General features: G+C 39.8%; 1 protein-coding gene across 3 annotated transcripts; it reads right to left on the reverse strand.

Annotated features, from left to right (window-relative positions):
- Positions 1–12,399: 12,399 nt before the first annotated feature.
- si:ch211-261d7.6 (zinc finger protein 501) lies at positions 12,400–21,943 on the reverse strand. Of its 3 annotated transcripts, XM_062399165.1 has the most exons (3): positions 21,598–21,943; positions 18,562–20,136; positions 12,400–14,066 (listed from the first exon to the last, which is right to left on the reverse strand). In XM_062399165.1, exons 1-3 carry the CDS (start codon positions 21,734–21,736, stop codon positions 12,802–12,804), a joined length of 2,979 nt encoding a protein of 992 aa, XP_062255149.1. In that variant the 5' UTR covers positions 21,737–21,943; the 3' UTR covers positions 12,400–12,801. The 3 variants fall into 3 exon arrangements, with proteins under 3 accessions (XP_062255149.1, XP_062255150.1, XP_062255148.1); XM_062399166.1 differs by lacking the exon at positions 18,562–20,136; XM_062399164.1 differs by having other exon boundaries at positions 12,400–20,136.
- Positions 21,944–22,057: the final 114 nt, after the last annotated feature.

Below are 22,057 nucleotides of genomic sequence, written 5' to 3' on the forward strand. Positions count from 1 at the left end.
ATTTGCTGCTGGTAATCATGAGGTTAAACTTAAGTAGTTGTTTTTTACACATTTTTGTAGATTTGTGTGAGGTTTTTAAATAAAACCAACATGGAAATGGGTGGAACCAGGGCATCAGTGGACACAGGAGCTGGTTCCGAACTCATGGGTGAGGATGGGGGGGATTTTGATTAGTGCGAAACAACTGTTGCACCAGTTGTGTCCCTTACATTTCAGATTCGCCATCTCGACTGTATTCAGAGAATCTTTGCTAATTGAACCAAGCTGTTTGACTCATTACGGTAAAACCAGCTTTGTAGCTTTACTTTCACAATTCGATGTTCAAACACATTTCACGCAGTCTTTTTTGTTTGTTTTATTAATTTAAATTAAATTAAATTAAATTAAATTAAATTATACATAAAAACAATTAAATCAAATTAAATCAAATGAAAAAAGGGTTTTGGTTAGGGTTTCGTGTTAATCTGTCCTGTAACTCATGTGTGATCCTACAAACTAACTGACAATTAAACTGTAAATACATAAACTACTTGCTGGAGGTTATGAAGGGGGAAAAAAACACAATTTAAAGCCTGCCTATAACCAAGCTTTTACTGTGATGATTGATCTTAAATATCTATACATGTGAAATGGTTTTCTGTAGACAAAGAGCATAAGTAATCTCGTTAAGTAAAAATAAAAAATAGAAAACTTACAATAACCTGGTTGCAGAAATTTGAAAACCCTTAACCTAATAATTTGTTGAAGCACCTTTTGATTTTATTACCGCACTTTTGGTGTAGGAATATATTAGCATGGCACATCTTGACTTGTCAATATTTGCCCACTTTTCTTTGCAAAAGGGCTCCAAGTCTTTCATATTGCGAGGGTATCTCCTGTGCATAGCCCTCTGCAGATCACCCCACAGATGTTCAATTGGAATCAGGTCTGGGGTCTGGCCGGGCCATTCCAAAACATTAACCTTCTTCTGGTGAAGCCATGTTTTTGTTGATTTGGATGTATGCTTTGGGTCGTTGTCGCGCTGATAGGTTAAATTCCTCTTCATCTTCATCTTTCGAACGGAAGCCTGAAGGTTTTGTGCTAAAACTGACTTTTATTTTTTAACTGTTCATAATTCCCTCCACCTTGACTAAGGCCCCTGTTCCAGCTGAAGTAAAACAGCCCCAAAGCATGATGCTGCCACCACCATGCTTCACTGTGGGTATGGTGTTCTTTGGGTGATGTGCAGTGTAGTTTTTGCGCCAAACATACCTTTTGGAATAATGGCCAAAAAGTTCAACCTTGGTTTCATCAGACCATAACACATTTTCCCACATGCTTTTTGGACACTTCATGTATGATTTTAAAAAGTTTAACCAGGCTTGGATGTTTTTCTTGGTAAAAAAAGGCTTCTGTATGCCACCCTGCCCCATAGCACAAACACATGAAGATTGTTGTCACATGTAGTACACAGCCAGTCCTTGCCAGAAATTCCTGCAGCTCCTTTAATGTTGCTGTCGGGCTCTGGGAAGCCTCCCTGACCAGTTTTCTTCTTGTCTTTTCATAAATTTTGGAGGGATGTCCAGCACTTGGCAATGTCACCGTTGTGCCATATTTTCTCCACTTGATGATGATAGTCTTCACTGTGTATCATGGTATATCTAATGCCTTGGAAATTATTTTGTACCCTTCTCCTGACTGATACATTTCAACAATGAGATCCCTCCGATGATTTGGAAGCTCTCTGCGGATCATGGCTCTTGCTGTAAGATGCAACTAAGAGAATTTCAGGAAAATCCTACTAAAACAGTTGAACTTTATTTGGGATTAATCAGAGTCACTGTAAATGATGGCAGGTGTGTACTCACTACTATTTAACATGAGTTTGAATGTGATTGGTTCATTTTGAATACAGCCACATCCCCAGATTTAAGAGGGTGTGCACACTTATGCAACCACATTATTTTAGTTTTTTTATTTTTAGTTTCCCCCCTAAAAGATTTCAGTTTGTTTTTTCAATCGAATTGTTCAGGTTATAGGTCACATTAAAGGTGGAAAAAGTTCAGACAGGATTTATCTTTGTCTAATTTGTTTACATCACAAAAACCTTGCATTTTAACAGGGGTTTGTAGACTTTTTATATCCACTGTATATATAGATTCCAGCTCCGCAGCGCTGAGACTTTAACGGATGAAGCTCAGTCATTACAAGATATTTCATGATGTGATACTGTAAATTGGAAATCAATCATGCACATTGTCATGATGGTACGTCAGTGATCTGTACATTTGTGTTTAATGAGCTATAGCTAAGAATCAGTGTTAATATTGTAGATGAGTTTTTTATTATGTATTTTACAAAAGAAAAAAAAGTAGCAGGCAGATCCACACAGACGATATTTTATAGTCATGTTTCTTTTGTCACCAGATTTGTGCTCAGACGAGTTTGTACAGATGATTAAAATTTGTAAAACATATCGTTGTATTCTTATCTTTGTCACACCAAATATGAAATTGAGTATTTCCACCTGTGGCTATTTTTCGAAACCTAAGAAAAAACCTGTAAGACACAAATACTTCTGAGCTCTGCAAAAACCTTTGTGAGAAACTGAAAACAAGAAGCAAATATTTCAAAACTGATAACAAGACAGTGTGAAACCACACACACACACACACAGGGCCCTGCAAAGAGGCCAGAAAGAGCTGCACTATGAGACCCACCAAGGATGAGAAGGTTGAAGAGTGACTTTTATTTCACATGAGAGACGCTGACATTTGCCCACCGCAAGCCTTGTGTCCTCATCCAAGTCAAACATCTGACACAGCCCACAGCCCAGCCTTTTCAGCAGCGGTTTCAGCTCCACATATACAATCGAGACAACTAAAAGCCACGCATGATGAAGAAAAAAGAATCAGCCAGCTTTATCATGGTGATTTGGCACGTTTCTCTTTAACAAAAAAGAAGCAGAGAATCGCAGAGAGGAAAACCTCAAGACCCATCACACAAAGTTCCAGAACTTCAATCTGTGAGAGAGATAAAGAGCATCAGCACATTAAATTCACTTCAGCAACTAATATGCACTGTAAAACAAATCCATGATTGAAGCAGGGGGGTTTCATTTTCCTAATTTTCACATGTTCTCACCCTCAAATGGTGGTCATTCCTCGGATTCCATTGAACCAGGTCGACGCTTATCAGACAGGCTGCAACCACAGCTGCGATGATACCCGCAAAGTTAACCCCGAAGGACAGCTGCAAGAAAAGTCACACCCATCTATCAACCAATCATCACTGCCACCAGCTCTAAAGTGCTATCAGGGCTTCCACTGAGACGCACTCACAGGCAGTAATCCTGGATATTTGAAGAGCAGGTTGGAAACAGCTCCAGCAAAGATGAACTGCAGAGAGGAGAGGAACGCGGCACATTTTTCAAACTAGGTGTTTTAAAGATTCATACATATTAAGAAGGAACATGTAGTTTTATCGTCTTTAAATGATGCCTAGTTTTGATCATGAAGTTCTGGGTTGAGCAGAAACCTACGATCACTCCAGTCATGTGGGAAAGTCTGAACATGGTGAAAAGTGACTCTCCCATTTGTTGGGTCACAGCGAAGAAAATCCCCACTCCGACACTGAGGAACCCGCTCACCATCTGCAGAGACTGACAGAGGACACATAATACATATACGATTTGATGGTTGGTAAATGGTTTTGTATTTATATAGCACTTTTCTAGCTTGATGACCACTCAAAGCACAGTTTTACATTCATCCATTCACACACACATTCATACAGTGCATATGAGCAGCAATTTGTTATTCTATGGGGGGCAATTTAGGGTTCAGCATCTTGCCCAAGGACACTTCGGCATGCAGAAGGGTCAGACTGGGGAACGAACCGCCGACCTTCAGGCTGGAGGATGACCACTCAGCCACAGCCACCCATCTACACACACATATATATCTTTTATTTTAAAAACAATTCCATTTCAGCTTAGAAACTATGAAGCATTGCACTGAATCACAATATCAAACAACACTTTCAAATATGATGTGAAACATCTAATATATTACATTACATGTCATTTAGCTGACGCTTTTGTCCAAAGCGACTTACATTTTTAGAACACTCAGCATTTATGAGGGGCCATTTAGAGGTTCAGTATCTTGCCAAGGACACTTAGGCATGCATATGGGAAAGAGTGGGATTCGAACTGGCAACCTTCTTGTTGCAGAAAACCCGCTCTATCCCCTAGGCCACGCTCTCTAATATATATTTAATATGTGCTGAAATATTATAATAGTCAATAAATATTGAGATATGACACTCTTTGTATTTTGTAGTTGCAGTAGCACTTTGACCCCTCTCTCTCTTCTTTCCCCCTCTCCCTCTCTTCTCTTGTCCCCATTTTTCTCCCTATCCGACACACACCCACCAGTCGAGGCTGATGGCCGCCCACATTGAGTCTGGTTCAAGAAGTTTCTTCCGAATAATGAGGACGTTTTTATTTTTTCTGCAGTTACCAAAGCGTTTGCACGGAACTCTCTGGCTTCTCTATAATATTGTAAGATCTCGACTACTAAGTGTTGAGCAAGACACTTCACCGCCAACTCTTCCTGTTCAGCAGTGTGTGCCATCACTGTGTGTTTTCGTTTAATTTGAAACAAAATCTCTGTCTTTCCTTTCTTCCAGGTAAAGTTGAAACTAAAATCAAACCAATTTATGACATGAAAGACATTTTAAAGACATTTATTTGTCACATAAGAAGAAAAAAAACATTTTAAATTTTGATTTGGGTTCACTCTGTCCACAGAAACATGTGGAAGTGTCAAACAAAGTGACAATGATCTATGCTTGGATGCTTAGAATGAGAGATTTTAATAGGGTCAGTCCCCAAAAAATGTTGAGTGACCAAATCTCATTCGATTAGCAGCTTGTAGACCTGAGTAAGGGCTCTAAATGGTCTGCATTTAAACTGTGCTTTTCAATACAGTTCAGTTTTGACACTCACCTATACACACACCCATTAATACCATTCATCTATGTGCACATCGATCACACATCCATCACACCCAGGTACAGCCGTCAGAGGCAATTTGGGGTTTTCAGGTTCAGTATCGTGCCGAAGGACACTTCAGCATGCGTAATGGGGAGAATGGGATCAAACAGGTGACCTTCTGGTTAGTGGACAACCCGTCCTACCTGCACAATCATCACTTGGGTCTAACAAGACTGGATACGGTTTATTTTTCGTGGCTGATAACATGAGATTGAATTTTATTATATTTTGATGAGCTCACCCCCAGCACAGCAGGTTGTTTCTGCAGGAGGTTGTGCAGCGGCCCGTTGACTTCTGGCACCAGCTCTACAGCTTTGTACTCTAGCACCAGAGGCTGCGCTACTTGGTTTAGGCTGAACGCCTCCTCGTCAGCTCTTTGGATATCCAGGTTAACATCAGCACAGGCCATGGTGCTTCCCTAACCTGCATGAATAGTTTTCTTTAATTTGTCAGTCATTCAGTACTCGTTAAGCCTCAGAATGCAACAATCCACAAACTTTCTGTAATGTAAGATAATATGATATAGAACTGTCATGGTTAAGATATAATATGTAAACAACAAAATATGATACATTCACTCTATAATGCAGGATAATACAAATAAACAACAGCGTACAGCTTTGGAAAAATTAAGTAAACAACCAAACAATTCAAAAAGTTTCCTACCAAAAATCGTGACGGTTTTTGTCTTATTGTTTTTTATATTAATTGTAGAGAGAGCTTGGAGATTTTATATTAGAAAGAATTAAAATATTCATATGTCTGTAGTTTGGTGAAAAATCATAATTTTAAAAATCAATTTCATAATTATCAGATGTACAGACTGGGTTTTGTGGTAATCAGTTGGATTGTATCAAACATTGGGTTAAGAGTTTGTAATATTTTAACATCACATAATCTAAATTATATTCTGTTTCTTCTACTTGACGTAAATATTAATTTCGTCAAATTCTTAGCAGAAGTAAAGTTTTCTCAGATTTCTTATTTAACATCAAAGACACAAAACTTACAATCCTATATATAAACAGATACTGTATAAGCAGACTTAACTAAATCAAATTGTGTGTTTAAAATGTGTACAACAAAGCATTAAGAAGTGCAACTAGATAAAGATGTCTTACCCTGTTTGGCTTGAACTTTATTTCACCGTTTGTTCGTGTCTCAAGCAAATGCTTTTTTCTTCACTCATTGCCACTTCCCTGCAAGTACTCAGAAATGTGAGGTTATCTCACACCTTTTTTCCCCACCCTGTCAGAAAGAGTGCGGCAGACAAAGAGAATCGTCGTGTCTGGTCATTTCCTCTTCAAACTAATTTGACAGAGCAGAGAATTTCAGGTCAGAATAGAAAAAAGGTGCGTTACTGAAAACCTGAACAGTGACACGAACTGCTTCACCATCCTTTACACTGATCTTGTTCACAGGAGAATGAAGACCTCGTTTGTGTGCAACAACTCGATGGTCATCTCTATTCCCATCGGGAAACTAAAGGATGGTGGACCGGCTGACCTGATGCCAGAGAAATTCAACTGTGTGTTCAAGGACTCCTACAAGATCTTTGTCATCAATGGGAAACCCAAACCTCTCGGAGTAAGTTCACCTCTTTCTTAGACAGATATGTGGAGAACTGCATACTGACTCTTACATGGTTTGTGTTCACGTTCTTGTTCTAAATGTATATGACAGCAGCACTGTTATACAGTAATTTCTGTTTATATATTAATTATCTCTTTTTCATTTATAAGGCAGCTCAAGCCATCGCTGGTGTGTTTCTTTGCGCTCTTGGTCTGATTATGAGAGACGCAATGATTATCTACACTTCACCCAGCGTTCTGGTAAATATATTCAGTATAAAAAAGAGCTTTAAACCACTATTATGTTTATTTGTTTTTGGAGAATTTGAATGCATGGTAATATACAACCACAAACCAACTATTTTATTTTATTTATTATTTTTTTATATTTATACTTTTATGGTGAGCTATACCGTGCATCCGTGTCTCTCATACTTCCTTTTATTGCAGTGACACATCTAACCCTCTTTAGTTATGACCCAGCATTTTAAAATATTCGTCATATATATATATATACATCTATACATATATAAACAGTATGTTGCTCTACTGCAAAATATTATATTGTGAAAAACTGATATTTTACCATTACCTTAGTTTGTGGTCTCTGGTTTGCTGTCCTATGCTGCAGGAAGAGGTCCGCATATGGGTGTGGTGAGTTATTTAATTTAAAATAAAGACATTATTTGCAAGTGTTGAACCCACCTGTCTCACTGATTTTGTGTAGAGTTTATTTTAATTGAAAAATGTATATTGTTTTTTAACATGAATTATCAGAATAATCTTTAGTGCTCTTAAAAAGATTGATTCATAGGGAATGTAGTCATGTGAAAATACTGATATTGATGATTAACATCTCTTCTTTGCTGATCATAGATTAATCGTTGTGTTACAGTCTGTGTGGTCGTAGCTCATCTTCGATCACTGGAATTTCATGATAGAGCTTAATGGAAAAATATATATAAATAAAACACAAATAGTGGGATTTGTGCAAAGAATGTGCATCTAAGGAAATTTCACTCAATTTATTTTTGAGGGACACCTCAGTTAAGTTGAGAAAAAACGTTATGCAACTTACTTGCTTAAATTATGATAACATACACTCTAATTGTTGTGTATAGTGTGTACATGGTTGAATGTTGGTTTTCTTACATAGTTTGAGTTGAAATTACTCATCAGGTTTTACAGTGTGATTTAGTCATGGCTTAGTAACACACTGAGCCCACATTGCTTCTATAATGGAAGTCGGTGCAAACACTAAATGTGCAGTAACATGATGTCTTCTTCCAGGCAAAGCTGTCGTTCTCTCTGAACATCATCAGCTTCTTCTGGTCACTTGCAGCGTTCGCTCTCAGCATGTCCGTCTCACAACTTCCACTTCATATCCACATCCGTAACCCGGTAAGGGAAACGCCACTGTCCTCGACTGAGAGAAATACAAGGTATATGTGTTTTCACTTCCACTAATCTCTTGTACTTTTCACAGGTGTTCGATGGAGTCACTGGACTGATAATGAGTCTGCTGGTTGTTGAATGCTTCATCGCCCTGTTCTTGATCTACTGGTTAAGTAAAGCTGTTTGCAGGCAACACTTCAACACTTTGGTATGTTTCTTTCATTGCTGCTACTTTTGTTTTTGTTGAATAAAATATGATATAAATTCTAATGGTCTTTCTTTCTCTGCAGCCCATCATACTCTTGAAACATGGAGACTGAAATAAAAGACTTGATGGAGCTCAACACACCAACCGACCATATTTAAACTTTTAACTTCCTGGTTGTAGAAAAAGTGCATATCAGCCCATCAGTGTAGTTCAGTTTATCCCTTAACGCATCCTGTAAAAATTTTTTTTTAAATATGTAAATAAAAGAAACAAAAAGGACAGAGAACACTTTTAGATCATATCTGAAACCTACGTATTCCAAACGGGCTCTGGTAAATTACTTTAGATGGATTATTGATGCTGTGGTAGCCTGTGTGTTCTACCCCAAAAAATGCCAAGACTTAAGATGTGTCTTACGATTTCAGTGACCCACTGTGGGTCTTCTGTTGAGTATTGACTCACGTTGTGTACTTTATAATGACTTGATTTAAAAAAAATCTGGTTTGTATTCCTAGATTTAATTTCATTTGACTTTATATTCGGCTTCAGATTAGTGAATTACTCTGGACGGGTTTTATCTCGTTTAAAAAAATCAAAGACTCTCAAGCTGACAGATACTGTACATTTTAATATGTGATTAAAAACCTTTTAATTCTTTATCCATGAATTTCTCTCAACTACATCCTCTAGATGTAGCTGTTGTCTGCTTCTTTCTCTGTCACTCATCACTCATGTCTCTGTCTTTCCCTTTCACACAGACAGCAGTACATCCACATAGAGGTTTCTGAACAAAAGCTAAACATCCACTGTTATACGTTCAATGCATTTTGTTATCTTGCAAAGAGAGATCGTGATGACTGGATGAAACAAAACAGTATTTATTCAACAGCACATACAATTAATGCAGCAACATAATTCTGATCAACAACCACTATGCAGTGGCCAACGTGTTATGTTGGCATAATATATAAAATATATAAATCAATAATCTCCCTGGTGTGGTGTATGTAAAACACCTCTGGGTTTTATATTTGGCAACGTGGTTTCAACACTTCTTCCCAACAACATAAAAGTGTTACAATTTATCTGGGTTTGTATTTGTATATTGATGGACAAGACAAAATATATATATATATGTTTTTTTCATAAATATATAAATATGATATACCGTACAGTCTATGCACTGTGCCCACCTTCTCCAGCACGCACACTAACCTGAGGGCAAACCCCTGACTCCCAGTCAATGAGAAGCACACCATTTCACCAAACCCATAGTCATTGGTAGCTTCACTGAGAAAACGTGCCCAAGCACTGACATGTACACAGACATTCTGTAAAACTCAGTCATTAAAACAATAATCCATATAGCTAAACGGAACTCCATTACTAAGCCATCTCAACATTATAACAATCAACATTGACAGTGACTACCAGTCAGTTACAATATCATAAACTCCACAACACAATAAAACATAATTCTGAAGATGGTCATTAATTGAGTAATATCAAACTGAACATTCGAATACTTTTAAATATCAACTTTCTGTGATGCCACGTCCTCAGACATCAAAGTCACATTTCACACATTTATTACTGTGTGTGTGTGTGTGTACCTCGCTCCTCCAATACCTTTTTATCATTAGTTACTTTGCAGTAGTTGTTTTGTGTTTGTGCTGTTGTGAAGTGGTGTTAACACAAACTTTTAATGACTGTAACCACAGAGATCCCAGCATCATCAGTTTGGCTCAGGAGTTCTCCAGCATCCTGAGGGAGAAGCAGAAGCAGCATCAGCCCCTCACCACCAAACACTTGGGCCCACCAGAGGTGGTGGTGAAGGTGGTTCCAAAGGTACTTCAGGGCCTCTGGCTGCCTCTTGAAGACACCTGCCTGAACATGCCATCCCAGAAGCTGTTCGCCTGACCAAAGCAGTTGAGGACAAGTCTCCAAACTTCTGCCCTCACTGCTCCGTGAAGTCAGCGTCACCCACTCCACCAGGGACAAACTGGTCCAGTCGATCCAGGTCATTGTTAGACAGAGCTTCACTCCCCCTGTCCTGATGGAGAAAATCAGCTGCTTTGCAGTAGATCTGTTGGAGTTCATCACCACCATCTCAACAGAGCACATCTTTGAGCTGTTTCAGCCACAGATTTCCACAAAGGAGCCAAACACTGTTGCTGAAGTGGTGAAGCAGGAGCCTCATCAGGAGTCCGCATTCACTCCTCCACCACCACCAGCTCCTCCTGCTGAGCTTGCTGTGGTCCTGGAGGGTGAGGGTCTCTCTCAAGTACCCACCAGCTCCTGTGACTCCTCCTGCTGTCACCCGTACAGAGCAGAAGGACGTGGACCTCAAGGCCAAGACACAGAAGTTTCATGCTCGGCTCGGCTGAGTCGGTCCTTTCACTCACTGGTTAAGGAAAAATCTCTGCTGCTCTTTTCTTACTTAAGAGGCAGAGTGAAAAAGCTATCCCCTTGAAAACATTGTTGGATATAATTACTTGGTTATTCTATTATTATTTTCATTTTTAAATAACAGTTTACTTTATATAGTTACGTTTTAAATTATAATTCAATTAGAGTAATAAACAATCCTTTTGTATATTGTTGTATGTTTCATTCCAGTATATTGTATTCCATTTCATTTCACTTTCTTAAATAACCAATACTTTGAAATAATGTTTATAGTAATATTGTTTTTCATTTTTCACTAGATTTTTTTTATATAAATGTATTGTTGCATCGCAGTCTGTCTCTATCAGTCATTTTTGTTTGTATATCCAGGACATGGTTGAACGTTACACCTCAGTCTGTTAGTAGCACTTTAATGGCACTTACTTATAGCAGTCTGTAGTTTTACTTATAGCAGTCTGTAGTTTTGCTTTATTCTTGAAGAAATTGTACTTTCTTGATTCTTGTTGTTCTGGGTTTGTACCCTCGGGGTTGAATTCACTTGCTCGCTTCGGATAAAAGCGTCAGCTAAATTAAATGTAATGTAATATTTACACACACTCAGAAATAACATTTAATACAGGATCCTGACTGACTTCATTACATACTGTTGCCATCTACTCAACGCAAGCTCAAATGACTCTCTTCTTCCTGAGCTTTCAACCATGTTTAGAAGTTTTCTTAAAATGTAAACGTAGCAACACCACATTGTGAAAAAGTCAAGTTGTAAAATCTTAACTAGAATAAGTGACTACATACATTTTCATTTTTTTTTAAATGGACAAATTATTATACCTAAAGAACCAACAAAGTATTTCACTCAGTATTGATAATGGCCTATTTAAAAAATAATGAGTAGGAGTAGTGATTCATTAATAAATACATTATCATGTTGCAGCTGGTAAAGATGGAGCTAACGGCAACTACTTTATATACATTACTGGATAGGTTCAATGTTGAAAACATTTAATCATGTCAAATGTAAAAGCTAAAGGTATTTCTTATGAGATTGTATAACATTCCCATCAGCTGTTTGCTCTCAGTGACTCAAACTTTACTTCAACCACAATCTCCACTCAAAGCGCTGATGAAGCTCATTGTGATGTGTGTTTGCAGTTGCATTAGTCCCTCCACCAACAAGGTTGTGTTCACTGCTGTCTGTTCCTTTGTTAACAAGATTACAAACAAACAACTTCAGATTACCATGAGACTTAATAGAAAACTGTGTTATGGGTCAGGGAGGAGCCTGTTAAAGTTTTGTGCCAATCCAGGAATGTTTCTTGTAATATCCTTCTGCATCATAAAGTAGGGTGCTCTTCAACATCTTCACGGAGAATAAATTGGACCCATTTAAAAAGAGATATCTATGAGTGTGGGACATGGAGGAGGTATGGGCTTTACACGTAATAATACTTCAGTATAGTTTATTAGATGCATTATTTATTAGTCCTTTAAATTTTCACACTTTTGGCAAAAATGGTAGTTTCAGGATGAAAAGTTCAGTGTTCACTGCTTTCAGGAACAATGTAAAAATAAATGTTCCACTCAGCCCTCAGGACTAATATTGTTGCTAAAAGTAGCTGGATGCAGCATGGGTCTTGTCCTCATCTCAAAATGAGCCTTATCCTACATCTCCCAAATATGTCACTCTAATACAATTGGATAGTTAGTTAGTACATTCAGTTTATCATGTACTTGAAAATCTATTATTTTACCCCTGAACATGAAGGCGCAGGCGGATAGACATTTGTATATATATTCCAATTTATTTCATTTTAGAGGAAGAATGTGGTAGCTTTACAAAAGTTGTATATGTTCTAACTCTCTAACCCAATGTTTAGCTTTTCGTTTATCAGCTTTCATCAGTCTACATATCAAAAATATACACTGAAAACCTGCAACATAATCTCATAGCATCAGACAGTTGAGGTTGTTGTAGATAATCAGCTAATCTCCCCAAGGATATTTGCCCTTAATGTAGAATATCACAGTGACAGTGTGTGATATTAGAGTTAAAATAATTCAAATCATAGTAGACATTTTTACAGGAGCGATCTGTCTTAGCTCAAATTAAATGTACGGAAAAGCAAATAAGTAACCTGGTGTCAGATTATCAGGAGTAAGAAGGAATCCACTGTGAGTCTTCATCCCTCAACATCAAACTGTGGAAATGGCAGCTCCCCTGTAGCATGTTTTACATAATGGGAATGCAGCTTTGCCACATCATCAAAGCCCATGTCACATTCAACACACTCCCATTCCCAGTATTTATGCACTCGGTGCACATTTGTCTCTTGTCCTTCCTGTGGTTGCGGACTGTCTGTGTTCGACCAATCGAGTGGGTCAGCCGTGCCAGATAAGTAATGTAAAGGCTCTCCGCAGTCTGACTCTTCAGAGCTTGCCTCATCAGCATCCTCGCTTGGCTTCTGAGTTTCATTTTGCTGCTTTATTTTGTCCTTCTCGAGCAGCTCCCCTGTGCCACTGCTAGGAGCGGGTCTCTTCATTTCAGAATTCTTGATAAGCGGAGAACTTCCATCTGGCCCGAAGTAACTCCAAAAGTGCTCCTTTTGATGTCTAATTAGGTTTGGCTTGTAGGAAAAACCCTTCCCACACAATGAGCACATGTGCGGCTTTGCTCCAGTGTGGGTTTTGGAGTGATTCAGGAGCTCAGAGGACATCTGGAACCTCCTCTGGCAAACGTCACACTTGTGTTGCCTCCGACTGTGATTCTGCAGGTGTTTATCTAGTGACAATTCGTCTGTGAATCCGATGGCACAACTCAAACACCAAAATGGTTTCTTTTTGTGGACATCCATGTGACGCAGCAATAATTTTGGACAAAAGAAGACGTTGTTGCACTGGTCACATCTGTAAGGTTCTCTTTTGGAACGTTTGCGTAATGCGTGGACTTTCAGATGACTGCGTAGCCGTGTCCTCCTGTGGAACGACATATCGCAGTATGAGCACTGGTATTTACTCAACGTCAGGACAGTCGGTTTTGGTGTAGACTTCTTGTCATGCTGCAGGAGGTGTTTTTTGTATGAAACCAAGTATGTGTAAAGCTTCCCACAGAAATCACAACAGTACCCGTCTCGACCTTTGTTAAACGACGAGTCCTCTTCAGCACTTTGAGCTACATCCGAATTTTTTGTTGATGATGAGCTGCTTGTGTCGCACCCATTGTCAGCACCATCCATCTCTTCATCATCTTCATCACGGTTTTCACATTTGATTTCTCTCCCAGGAGGCGGTTTGGCTGCAGGGTTGCCGTTGTCTGGTTTCAGAGCTTCCTCCTCATCATCCTCCTCCTCCTCCTCATCCTCCAGGGAATGCTGGTGCAGGTGAGTCTTGAACACTTCTGAGTCCGTAAACTGCAATCCACATTCCTCACAGTCAATGCTGCACTTGTCTACAAAAGAAGAAAAATAGAGAATGATGATTTAAATAATAATTAAAAAAAACAAATCTTAACAATGTTAACTTCAAACTTTTCTAACAAACTAAAATATCAGATGACCCTGTTCATCATATGCGTCAAGGTTGTTCTTTGATGTTACGCCTGATATGCTGCAGTTTGCTAGAAAGTCTGGTGATTATTTAAGTTACCAATGTTAGGTTGAGGCAGGTGAAACTAAACTGAGTCTGAGTTGTGGCTCTGTTCTTCGTTCACGGCTGATCAGAACGTCTCCATGTTATCTCCAGAAAAGAAAATGAAACTATAAAGGTGCTACCTCTGTTTGGTAGTATCTTATCTTTATCAATCTCTTGTTTTTTCAAATTGTTTAAAATTTCATGTGTAAAAATGTGTCTAGAGGCTTTGTCTAGCGCTCAGTCACAAACCCTTATACATTAACGTTACGTTAGAGAAAAGAGAAAAGCAGATACTCTACAGATTTATCCAGCTAGAACAGGGACACGTTTGATATTACTGTTACAGTAGTAATATAACTAACATCCATATTTAATGCACCAGATCATATTGGTATGAGGAGTTCTGCTGTTCTTCAGTGATGAATAAATGTATGTTTTAATTGTCACTAAAAGTGGAGCTAAAAGTATTCTGTACTTTCTGATTAGGTTGTAATTCGTGACCAAGTTCATTTTCAACCTTAATACTGCCACACTAGACAAAGTAAACTCACACAGTGTCACCAATTAACACCTACGATGAATGAGTCAGAAGACGAGCACAAACCAGACTGACAAATCAACACACATGCAGAATGACTAAACTGAGGCTGGATTAATCACACAGTCAATAATTCACAAATATCGATTAATTTATTTTGTGACTTTTCAGAGATCTTTTTCTTCCTAGATTCAGTACTGGCAGGACATGGAGTCGAAGAGTATACTGTCATCTACATTTTCATAAGTTAATATAGCAAAGGAACGTCTCTTGTACAATACAAATAGTTTTGCCACGACACAAATGCTACAGTGAACTAACAACTATCCTACATCGACAAAAGCACTACTGTAGTTAAATGAGTAGTCTTTCCACAAAATAGAAACACTGACGAGCACAAAAATGAATCGATTAATGCAAACTGCATTGGACATTATGCTTTACGGTAGTAACTGGCTGTAATGTCCAACATCAGAACGTCTTTAACAGATTCAAGTAAACGTTGCACATTGATTTCTTTATCTGACATTTGCAAATAGCCAAACCTCAGGTGTTCAAATGACAGCAGCAAAGTAGGAGAAATTTGCAGTAAATAGTGCGTCAACAGCATTTTTCTTTTTTCTGTGAATCTTAAATGCAAGAGGACAGAAACGTACAAGCAGAAATCTCTTAATCTTTTTCTTCTTCAATTTATCTAGGTAGGACCTTCAGAATCAAGTGTCTCCAAATACATAAACACAATTGAGACATCGCAATGTAAGTTCAGAGGTTTTTTTTTACATTTGAAATACTAGTCTAGTAATCCCGAGAACCAGAAAATAACCTAAGCAGCTGCTTTTTTAAATACAAAGAATTTCAAATAATATCTGAACAAATAGAGAAAACACATCTACTTTAGCTACACTAATATGTCCAACAAATAATTCTATCTTAAGAAAAACAAATATCTACAATCTAGTGTCGTCAATTCAGATCTTTTCCATTTGTCTAATCTAATACACTCCACGGGTATGTTCACTATAGTGCTGGTGCAAATCAGTTTCTTGACTAAAAGTAGTTCCACATTCCAGGCAAGTAAGACCATGGGTATCTCCTGATGAGCCCGCAGCGGGGGCTTCACTCTGCCCTATGTAATCACCAATACATTCCTGGTGATGATCAATAAGGTCCTGTATTGCACTGAAGGTCCTGGGGCAAATGGAGCAATGATACAAGTCTCTGTTACAGTGCTGAGTTTCATGTTTTTGTAATGCAGCTGGTGAAAGAAAGGCTTTCCCACAGTGTTGGCACTTATGGCTACTTTGAGACTGGATGTCTGGGTTAAGCGTAGGTTGGTTCAGTGTAGAAGGGAGGGACTTGGTGGCTTTTAGAGGCTTTGGAGTCATAGCAGCGCTGAGCCTGTAGCGGACCTCATTCGGGAGACGGTAGCGGACTTCATCGTGCCAGGTGAGGTGCTGATGCAGCTGATTCTCAGTCCAAAAGGCATGGCAGCACAGAGCGCAGCAAAAAGGCCGACTCTTTGCCTTGGTCTTATGGGTTCCTAACTGTTCCATTGTCTGAAAAGCTTTCCCACACTTATCGCACTTGAAGAGGCATTTGACTGATTGCTCGAACAGAGCCCCGGGTGGCGAGGAAATGTCAGTGGTGGATTCTGGAGTCTGGACTTCTGATCTAAACTCATGCTTAACATCCATGCATTCTTTCTTATGGTGTGCAGATCTGCACTCTTTCCCGCAGTCCAGACATATGACAGATTTCACAGGTATAGAGGCAGATATGATGATCTTTTCTGTGCCAACAGGGCTATTTTTCCTCGCAGGATGATGACTGCTCACCACTGTACTGTTGTCTACAGATGATGAATCTTCCTCACTGCTCGTGGCAATGGAATCCATTTTTGTACTCAAAGGAAATGTATGTTTGCCTTTTGTTCTCTTTAGGTGGGCCTGCCATTTGTGGGCGTGCAGACCTCTTGCTTTGGCAAAGGTCATAGAACAGATTGAACACTGGTAAGTTTTTCCCTTTGTGGTCGATGGCGTGAACTCACTCCCATTGCGACTGATATCAATCTGTGCTGAAACGCAGTCTACTAAGACAATTCCATCTCCTTCAGGATCTGCAGCCTCCAAGAGTTTACTGTGCTCATTTTCATAGTGGGCAGCCAGGAGCGAACCTTGCACAAATGTCTCGTTACATTCAGGACATGAGAACTTTTCCAGTGAGCTGCTGCTCTCTGCATTTTTACTTGAATCGGGCTGTGTTTGAAATTTGGTTTGACACCGAGGATTAAACATTTGGTGGCGCTGGAGAACAAAGCGGTTAAAAAACTGTTTGCCACACATGTTGCACTGAAAAGGTCCCTCCTCCGCCTTTAACCTGACAGACTTCAAATCATCCTCTTTGAGAAAAGACAGTGAAAACATCTTTCCTTTGTGCCAACGTTTGTGGGCGCCGAGGGCAGAGTTAGACATGAAGCGCCTCCCACATTCTGAGCAGTGAAACAGACCTTTACTGGCCTCTTCCTGTTTGGGTTTCGTATGTATGGCCAATTTAGCTTTTGCTATCCTTCTGTAACCATCAGCATGAACTCTTTTATGAAGATTCAAAGCTCCGACCACAGAAAAGCTTCGGTCACATTTATTGCATTTGTATTTCAGATCAGTTTTTCCCATTGGATCTTCCATCTTTCGCTCCCCACTGTCCATTTCTTTCTTTACTTCAGAAATAAATGTTGCCTGATCAGAGATTTTCTGTGTACCGACATCCAGACTATCCTTGGGAGTATAAACATTTTCTACGGGCTCTATCTTACAATCAATTGCTCCGCTGTCCCTTTTAATGCAAAGTTTTTTATGAGCTCGTAAAGAGGCCTTGCTGTTGAAATGTGAGAGGCATGTGGGACACTGGAGATCTTCCAGCTTTACGTTAGATCTGGGTGACGGCTGGGAGTGCCCAGTCTCGTACCCGTGGCTTTTCATATGGAACTGAAGCGCTTTGGCTCTCGAAAACAGCTTCCCACAGTCAGGACAGCTGTATGTGTTTTTTTTCAACTGCTCCACCTGATGCTGAAAAGACTTAATGGGTGGTGGGAGTAACTGGTCATTATGAACAACCTGGTGTCTGAGGAGGCTGGAAAAAAGACGGAACGACCTGTTGCAGAGTTCACATTTATGATTTCCATTTTCGTGTTTTCGCATGTGCAACGCCATAATGCCCTTGTGACGAAACTTCCTACCACACACTGGACATGCAACCTTAACACTAGAGCGTGGGCGGCCATTAAAAGAGCGCGAAGATCCCCCCTCACCTTTTTTTTGCCTCAATTCTGAACATTCTGTCTGATTTTGCTGGTGGTGTGAATAGGCTCCTAAAGACCAAAAACCCTTCCCACACTGCTCGCAATGATAAATCTTTGGGCCTAGAAGAGTCTTCTTTGGATTGTATTCTCTCTTTGTATTTTCTTTCTTTTGAGAGGAGCAGTTTTTCATATGGTTAAACAAGCTAGCTGCATGCAAGTAAGTCATCATACACTCTGGACATTGGAATTGTTTTCTTTTGGGATGATTTAACTGATGAGAGACTAAAGCAGACAAATGTGAGAAGCATTTACCACACTGATTGCAAGTCAGGTTTGTGTTCTCTAACCCGTCTCCCTGATCCAATTCAATGTTGCTTGTGTTTTGTATCTTGTGTTGTTGTGTGTGACTGCAGTGTGCTGCGTAGCTGCTGCCGTCATGGCCGCATGTGTCAGATGTGCAAACTGCCGCTGACTGACCTTGAGTTTGGCGTCTTTTATGAATGCCATGCCACATTCTGTGAACGCGCAGTGATGAGGCACTAGCAAACCAACGGTAACAGTCTGGACAACTAAATCTTTTCTCTGTGGGGTCATTCTCGGCCATGCTCGCTACCAGTGCACACTGCTCTTCTGCCTGCTCGAAGTCGACTTGTACAATTTTCAAGTCCATTTCCGGTTTGGAAACGAGACCACTGGAGGAAGGTTCTGCGTCACCGTCGTCTCTTAATTCCTGATCCGATTCACACAGGAGCTCCAGATCAGGATTGTGGTCTTCGACAGACTCGTCCTCAGATTCACTTGCACTGATCACCTGAACATTAAAGTCCCCAGGCTCATAACTCTCCATGTCTTCATCACTCTCATTTCTTTGAGAGTCTTCTGCAGCAATACTGGTGGGAAGCAGCCTCTCTGATTCCACATTTAGCTCCATGTTCTCAGTGTATTTTCCTTCACTTTCCAATTCTTTATGTTGAGATAGAGGAGCAGTGTGTATACTGATCCCCGTCTCGGTTTGTCTAAAAACCTCCGTGTGGTGGAGCTGATGAGACTGAAGTGCTGAGGCCCTGGAAAACTTAAGCCCACATTCCTTACATTCAAATGCCTTCTTCTGTAGCTGACAAACTTGATGGAGGAATGATTTTGCCGGGGCCTGGTCACTGTGCGCCATACGCTGATGCCTATAGTAGAACGCCAGTGTCATAAAGTCTTTCCCACATTGCTCACATGGAAACCTTTTTGCAGAGTCTTTTGTGTGATTGTCATGCCATCGTTGATGGTTGAAGAGGGCGATGTGGCCAGTGAAAGTCTTTTCACACCTACTGCAACGAAACTCACCACAGATCTTCTTTGGTTTCGGCTTGACTTCATCTGTGGAGCATTGACTTTTGCGGCTAAATCGCTGATGAGCCTTCAGGTGCGATGAAGCTGGAAAGGCTTTACCACAAGGACACTGAAAAGTTTTTTTAGGTGCATTGTCTGCCTTATTTTTAGGAAGCTTGGCTTCAATGTTCGACTCCTCCGTGTGTAATGAATCTCCTGACTTCCTGTTTCGTGACTTGAATATCTTTTCCTCATGACAACGACGATGTGCATCGAGAGCTGAAGCACGGGAATAACTCCGACCACAAGTCTCACACTTAAAAGGCTTTTTTTTCAAATCTTCAAGCTCACGTAAAACTGATTTGGAGGCTTGTAAGTGTATACGCTGATGGTTGAGAAAGTGTCCACGCCACGTATAACATTTCCCACAGTCTGGACATTCATAGGCTTGTGGCTTCGTTGTGCCAGATTTTGTCTGAACACCAGACTCCTTTTGGGATGTTTGTCCATGGTTCTTCTCCATGTGCGAGTCGAATTCACTTGGTTCAACAAATGACAGTGAACATGAACTACAAAAATTAGCTGCTCCTTTGTCTTTTTCTCCATTGCTTAATCCATCCAACTGGTCATCTAAATTCATGTTTTCTTGTAGGTGCTGCTGGCGATGCTCCAAGTAGGCAGGCTCCTCTCGGAAGGTTTCTTCACAATCCTGACAGCAGAAAACCCCAACCACTAGAAATAGAAAGGGAAAAATAGGAGGTCAAAGCCTCTCCTGTTTCCAGAGATAGTAAGAAAAAAAAGGGGGAAAAAAATCACAAATACACATGTGCAAATAATATTTTTATTTTAAGGGGAATTTGAGTTTACAGTCAAATTAAAAAAAAAGGGTTTCCAAATAACATGGATAATGGATAAATAACACTGACCCCGAGAACTGTAATTACAGAGTGTTTGAGCCAAGAGACTACTGTGAACTTCAAACAAACATTTGCAGTGTGAGGCATTATTAAATAGGCCAAAGCACACACTGCAAGAGATTGGGGTGGTAATGAAATAAACTGACTTGAATCTAATACTACTTTCACAATTAAAGTTTTATGGAAAATCTCAACTCTATTTTTAGAAAGGCCAAGAGAGCAGCGTAAGAACAGTGCTCACTCTGCAGATATATCTGAATGAAGCAAACCACACACTGACTTTACCCCCCAAAAACTAGTTAAATGGACTTTAAGCTTTAACTGAAGGCACAAAGTTAAAAAATAAATAGGTGCGACAAATCTTGAAATTGTCCTCTCAAAGTCAGTAAATAGTTACTTTTGCTCTGCCAAGGAAAAACAGATGCATATATATTCCGGTGATTCCACCACTGCTAAAAGTGCATTGCATAACAGAGCATGGTTACAGTGTCACTACATTATTTGCTTGCTTGTTTGATTACCAATACTGATGAAGCAAAGGAAGGCATTGTGGGAGTTAAATTATGCCATAGACCAAACGTAATGCCAGCATACAGATGGGTTAGGTGAAAAACGAACACATGGTGACCTTGTTGTTTTCCCACAATGAGCCGCAAGAACAGCTTCAATGTGCCTTAGCGTTGCCTCTATGCTTTGGAGCTCTGCTGGAGGAGGCAACAACGCTTATTTATGAAAAATATTCCGTCGTTAGTGTGACTTTATCTTTAACTCATCAGATTTAAAATGTCATATTACAAATAAAATGCAGATTCCCTAACTGGTTTGAAGCTCATAAAATACCAATAAATGCACGTGTTCTTTAATCTGAATGGTTTCCTGGTCCTGGCCTGGTCACATGCTAATCAATAAGAATGCAGTTATAGCATTTTGTTTCCCATTAGTAAATACTTACTGTTATATTTGGACATCCTAAACATCATACTTAATGCAAACACGCTTAATAAAAAAAAACACGATTTGCAGGCTATTCATTTCCTCGTGGTAACTTAGGTTTGACGGAGAGCAAAGCTACTATTACAAAACAAACAAAGCTATGTCAACCTTACATAATTATGGATACATATAGAGCAAGTTAATGCAACTTTGTTCTTAATCATTTACAGTTGCAGTAAAATAAATGTAGTTATTTATTGATATTGAATATAATTCCATGTTTGTGTGCTGACTTGGGGTTGGAGATGGCGAAGCCTTAGCTTGGCGATGCTAACTAACTTACTGTCATTTGCTGTGTCCTCCGTTGGGGGTTGGACATCGTTTTCCGACGCTCGGTGTCCATCGGGCGGATTGTTTCCAGCTTCCTCCTCTGTGGTCGTCGCAGAAGCTGTAGCAGCAGCAGCAGCAACAGTAACGTCCATCTTGGTGGTGTGGCTGCTTGGTGGCGCTAGCTTCCCCTAGCTCGAGCTCGTTGACCGAGCAGCGCCACTGCGGCTTCAGTTCCTTCACTGACACAAAGCCTGACTGAAAATGGAAATGAATGGACTGTTTTCCCTCAGACAAGTGATAATAAACAAGGTGGCTAACTGTGTAGCATTCACACCTGCACAGAGCGGTGCCGTGTCTCTCACCGGAAGTGGGTTTTTCTTCTTCTATTTTATTTTGATGTTGTTCTTCCTCCGCTCTGGCTCCCCAGGTGGCGTAGCTGTGGCCCTGCAGTGTCTGATCTTCTGAACGTTAAC

The sequence above is a fragment of the Platichthys flesus genome, chromosome 11, assembly GCF_949316205.1.
Source record: "Platichthys flesus chromosome 11, fPlaFle2.1, whole genome shotgun sequence".
In the NCBI taxonomy this organism is placed as follows: Eukaryota; Metazoa; Chordata; class Actinopteri; order Pleuronectiformes; family Pleuronectidae; genus Platichthys; species Platichthys flesus.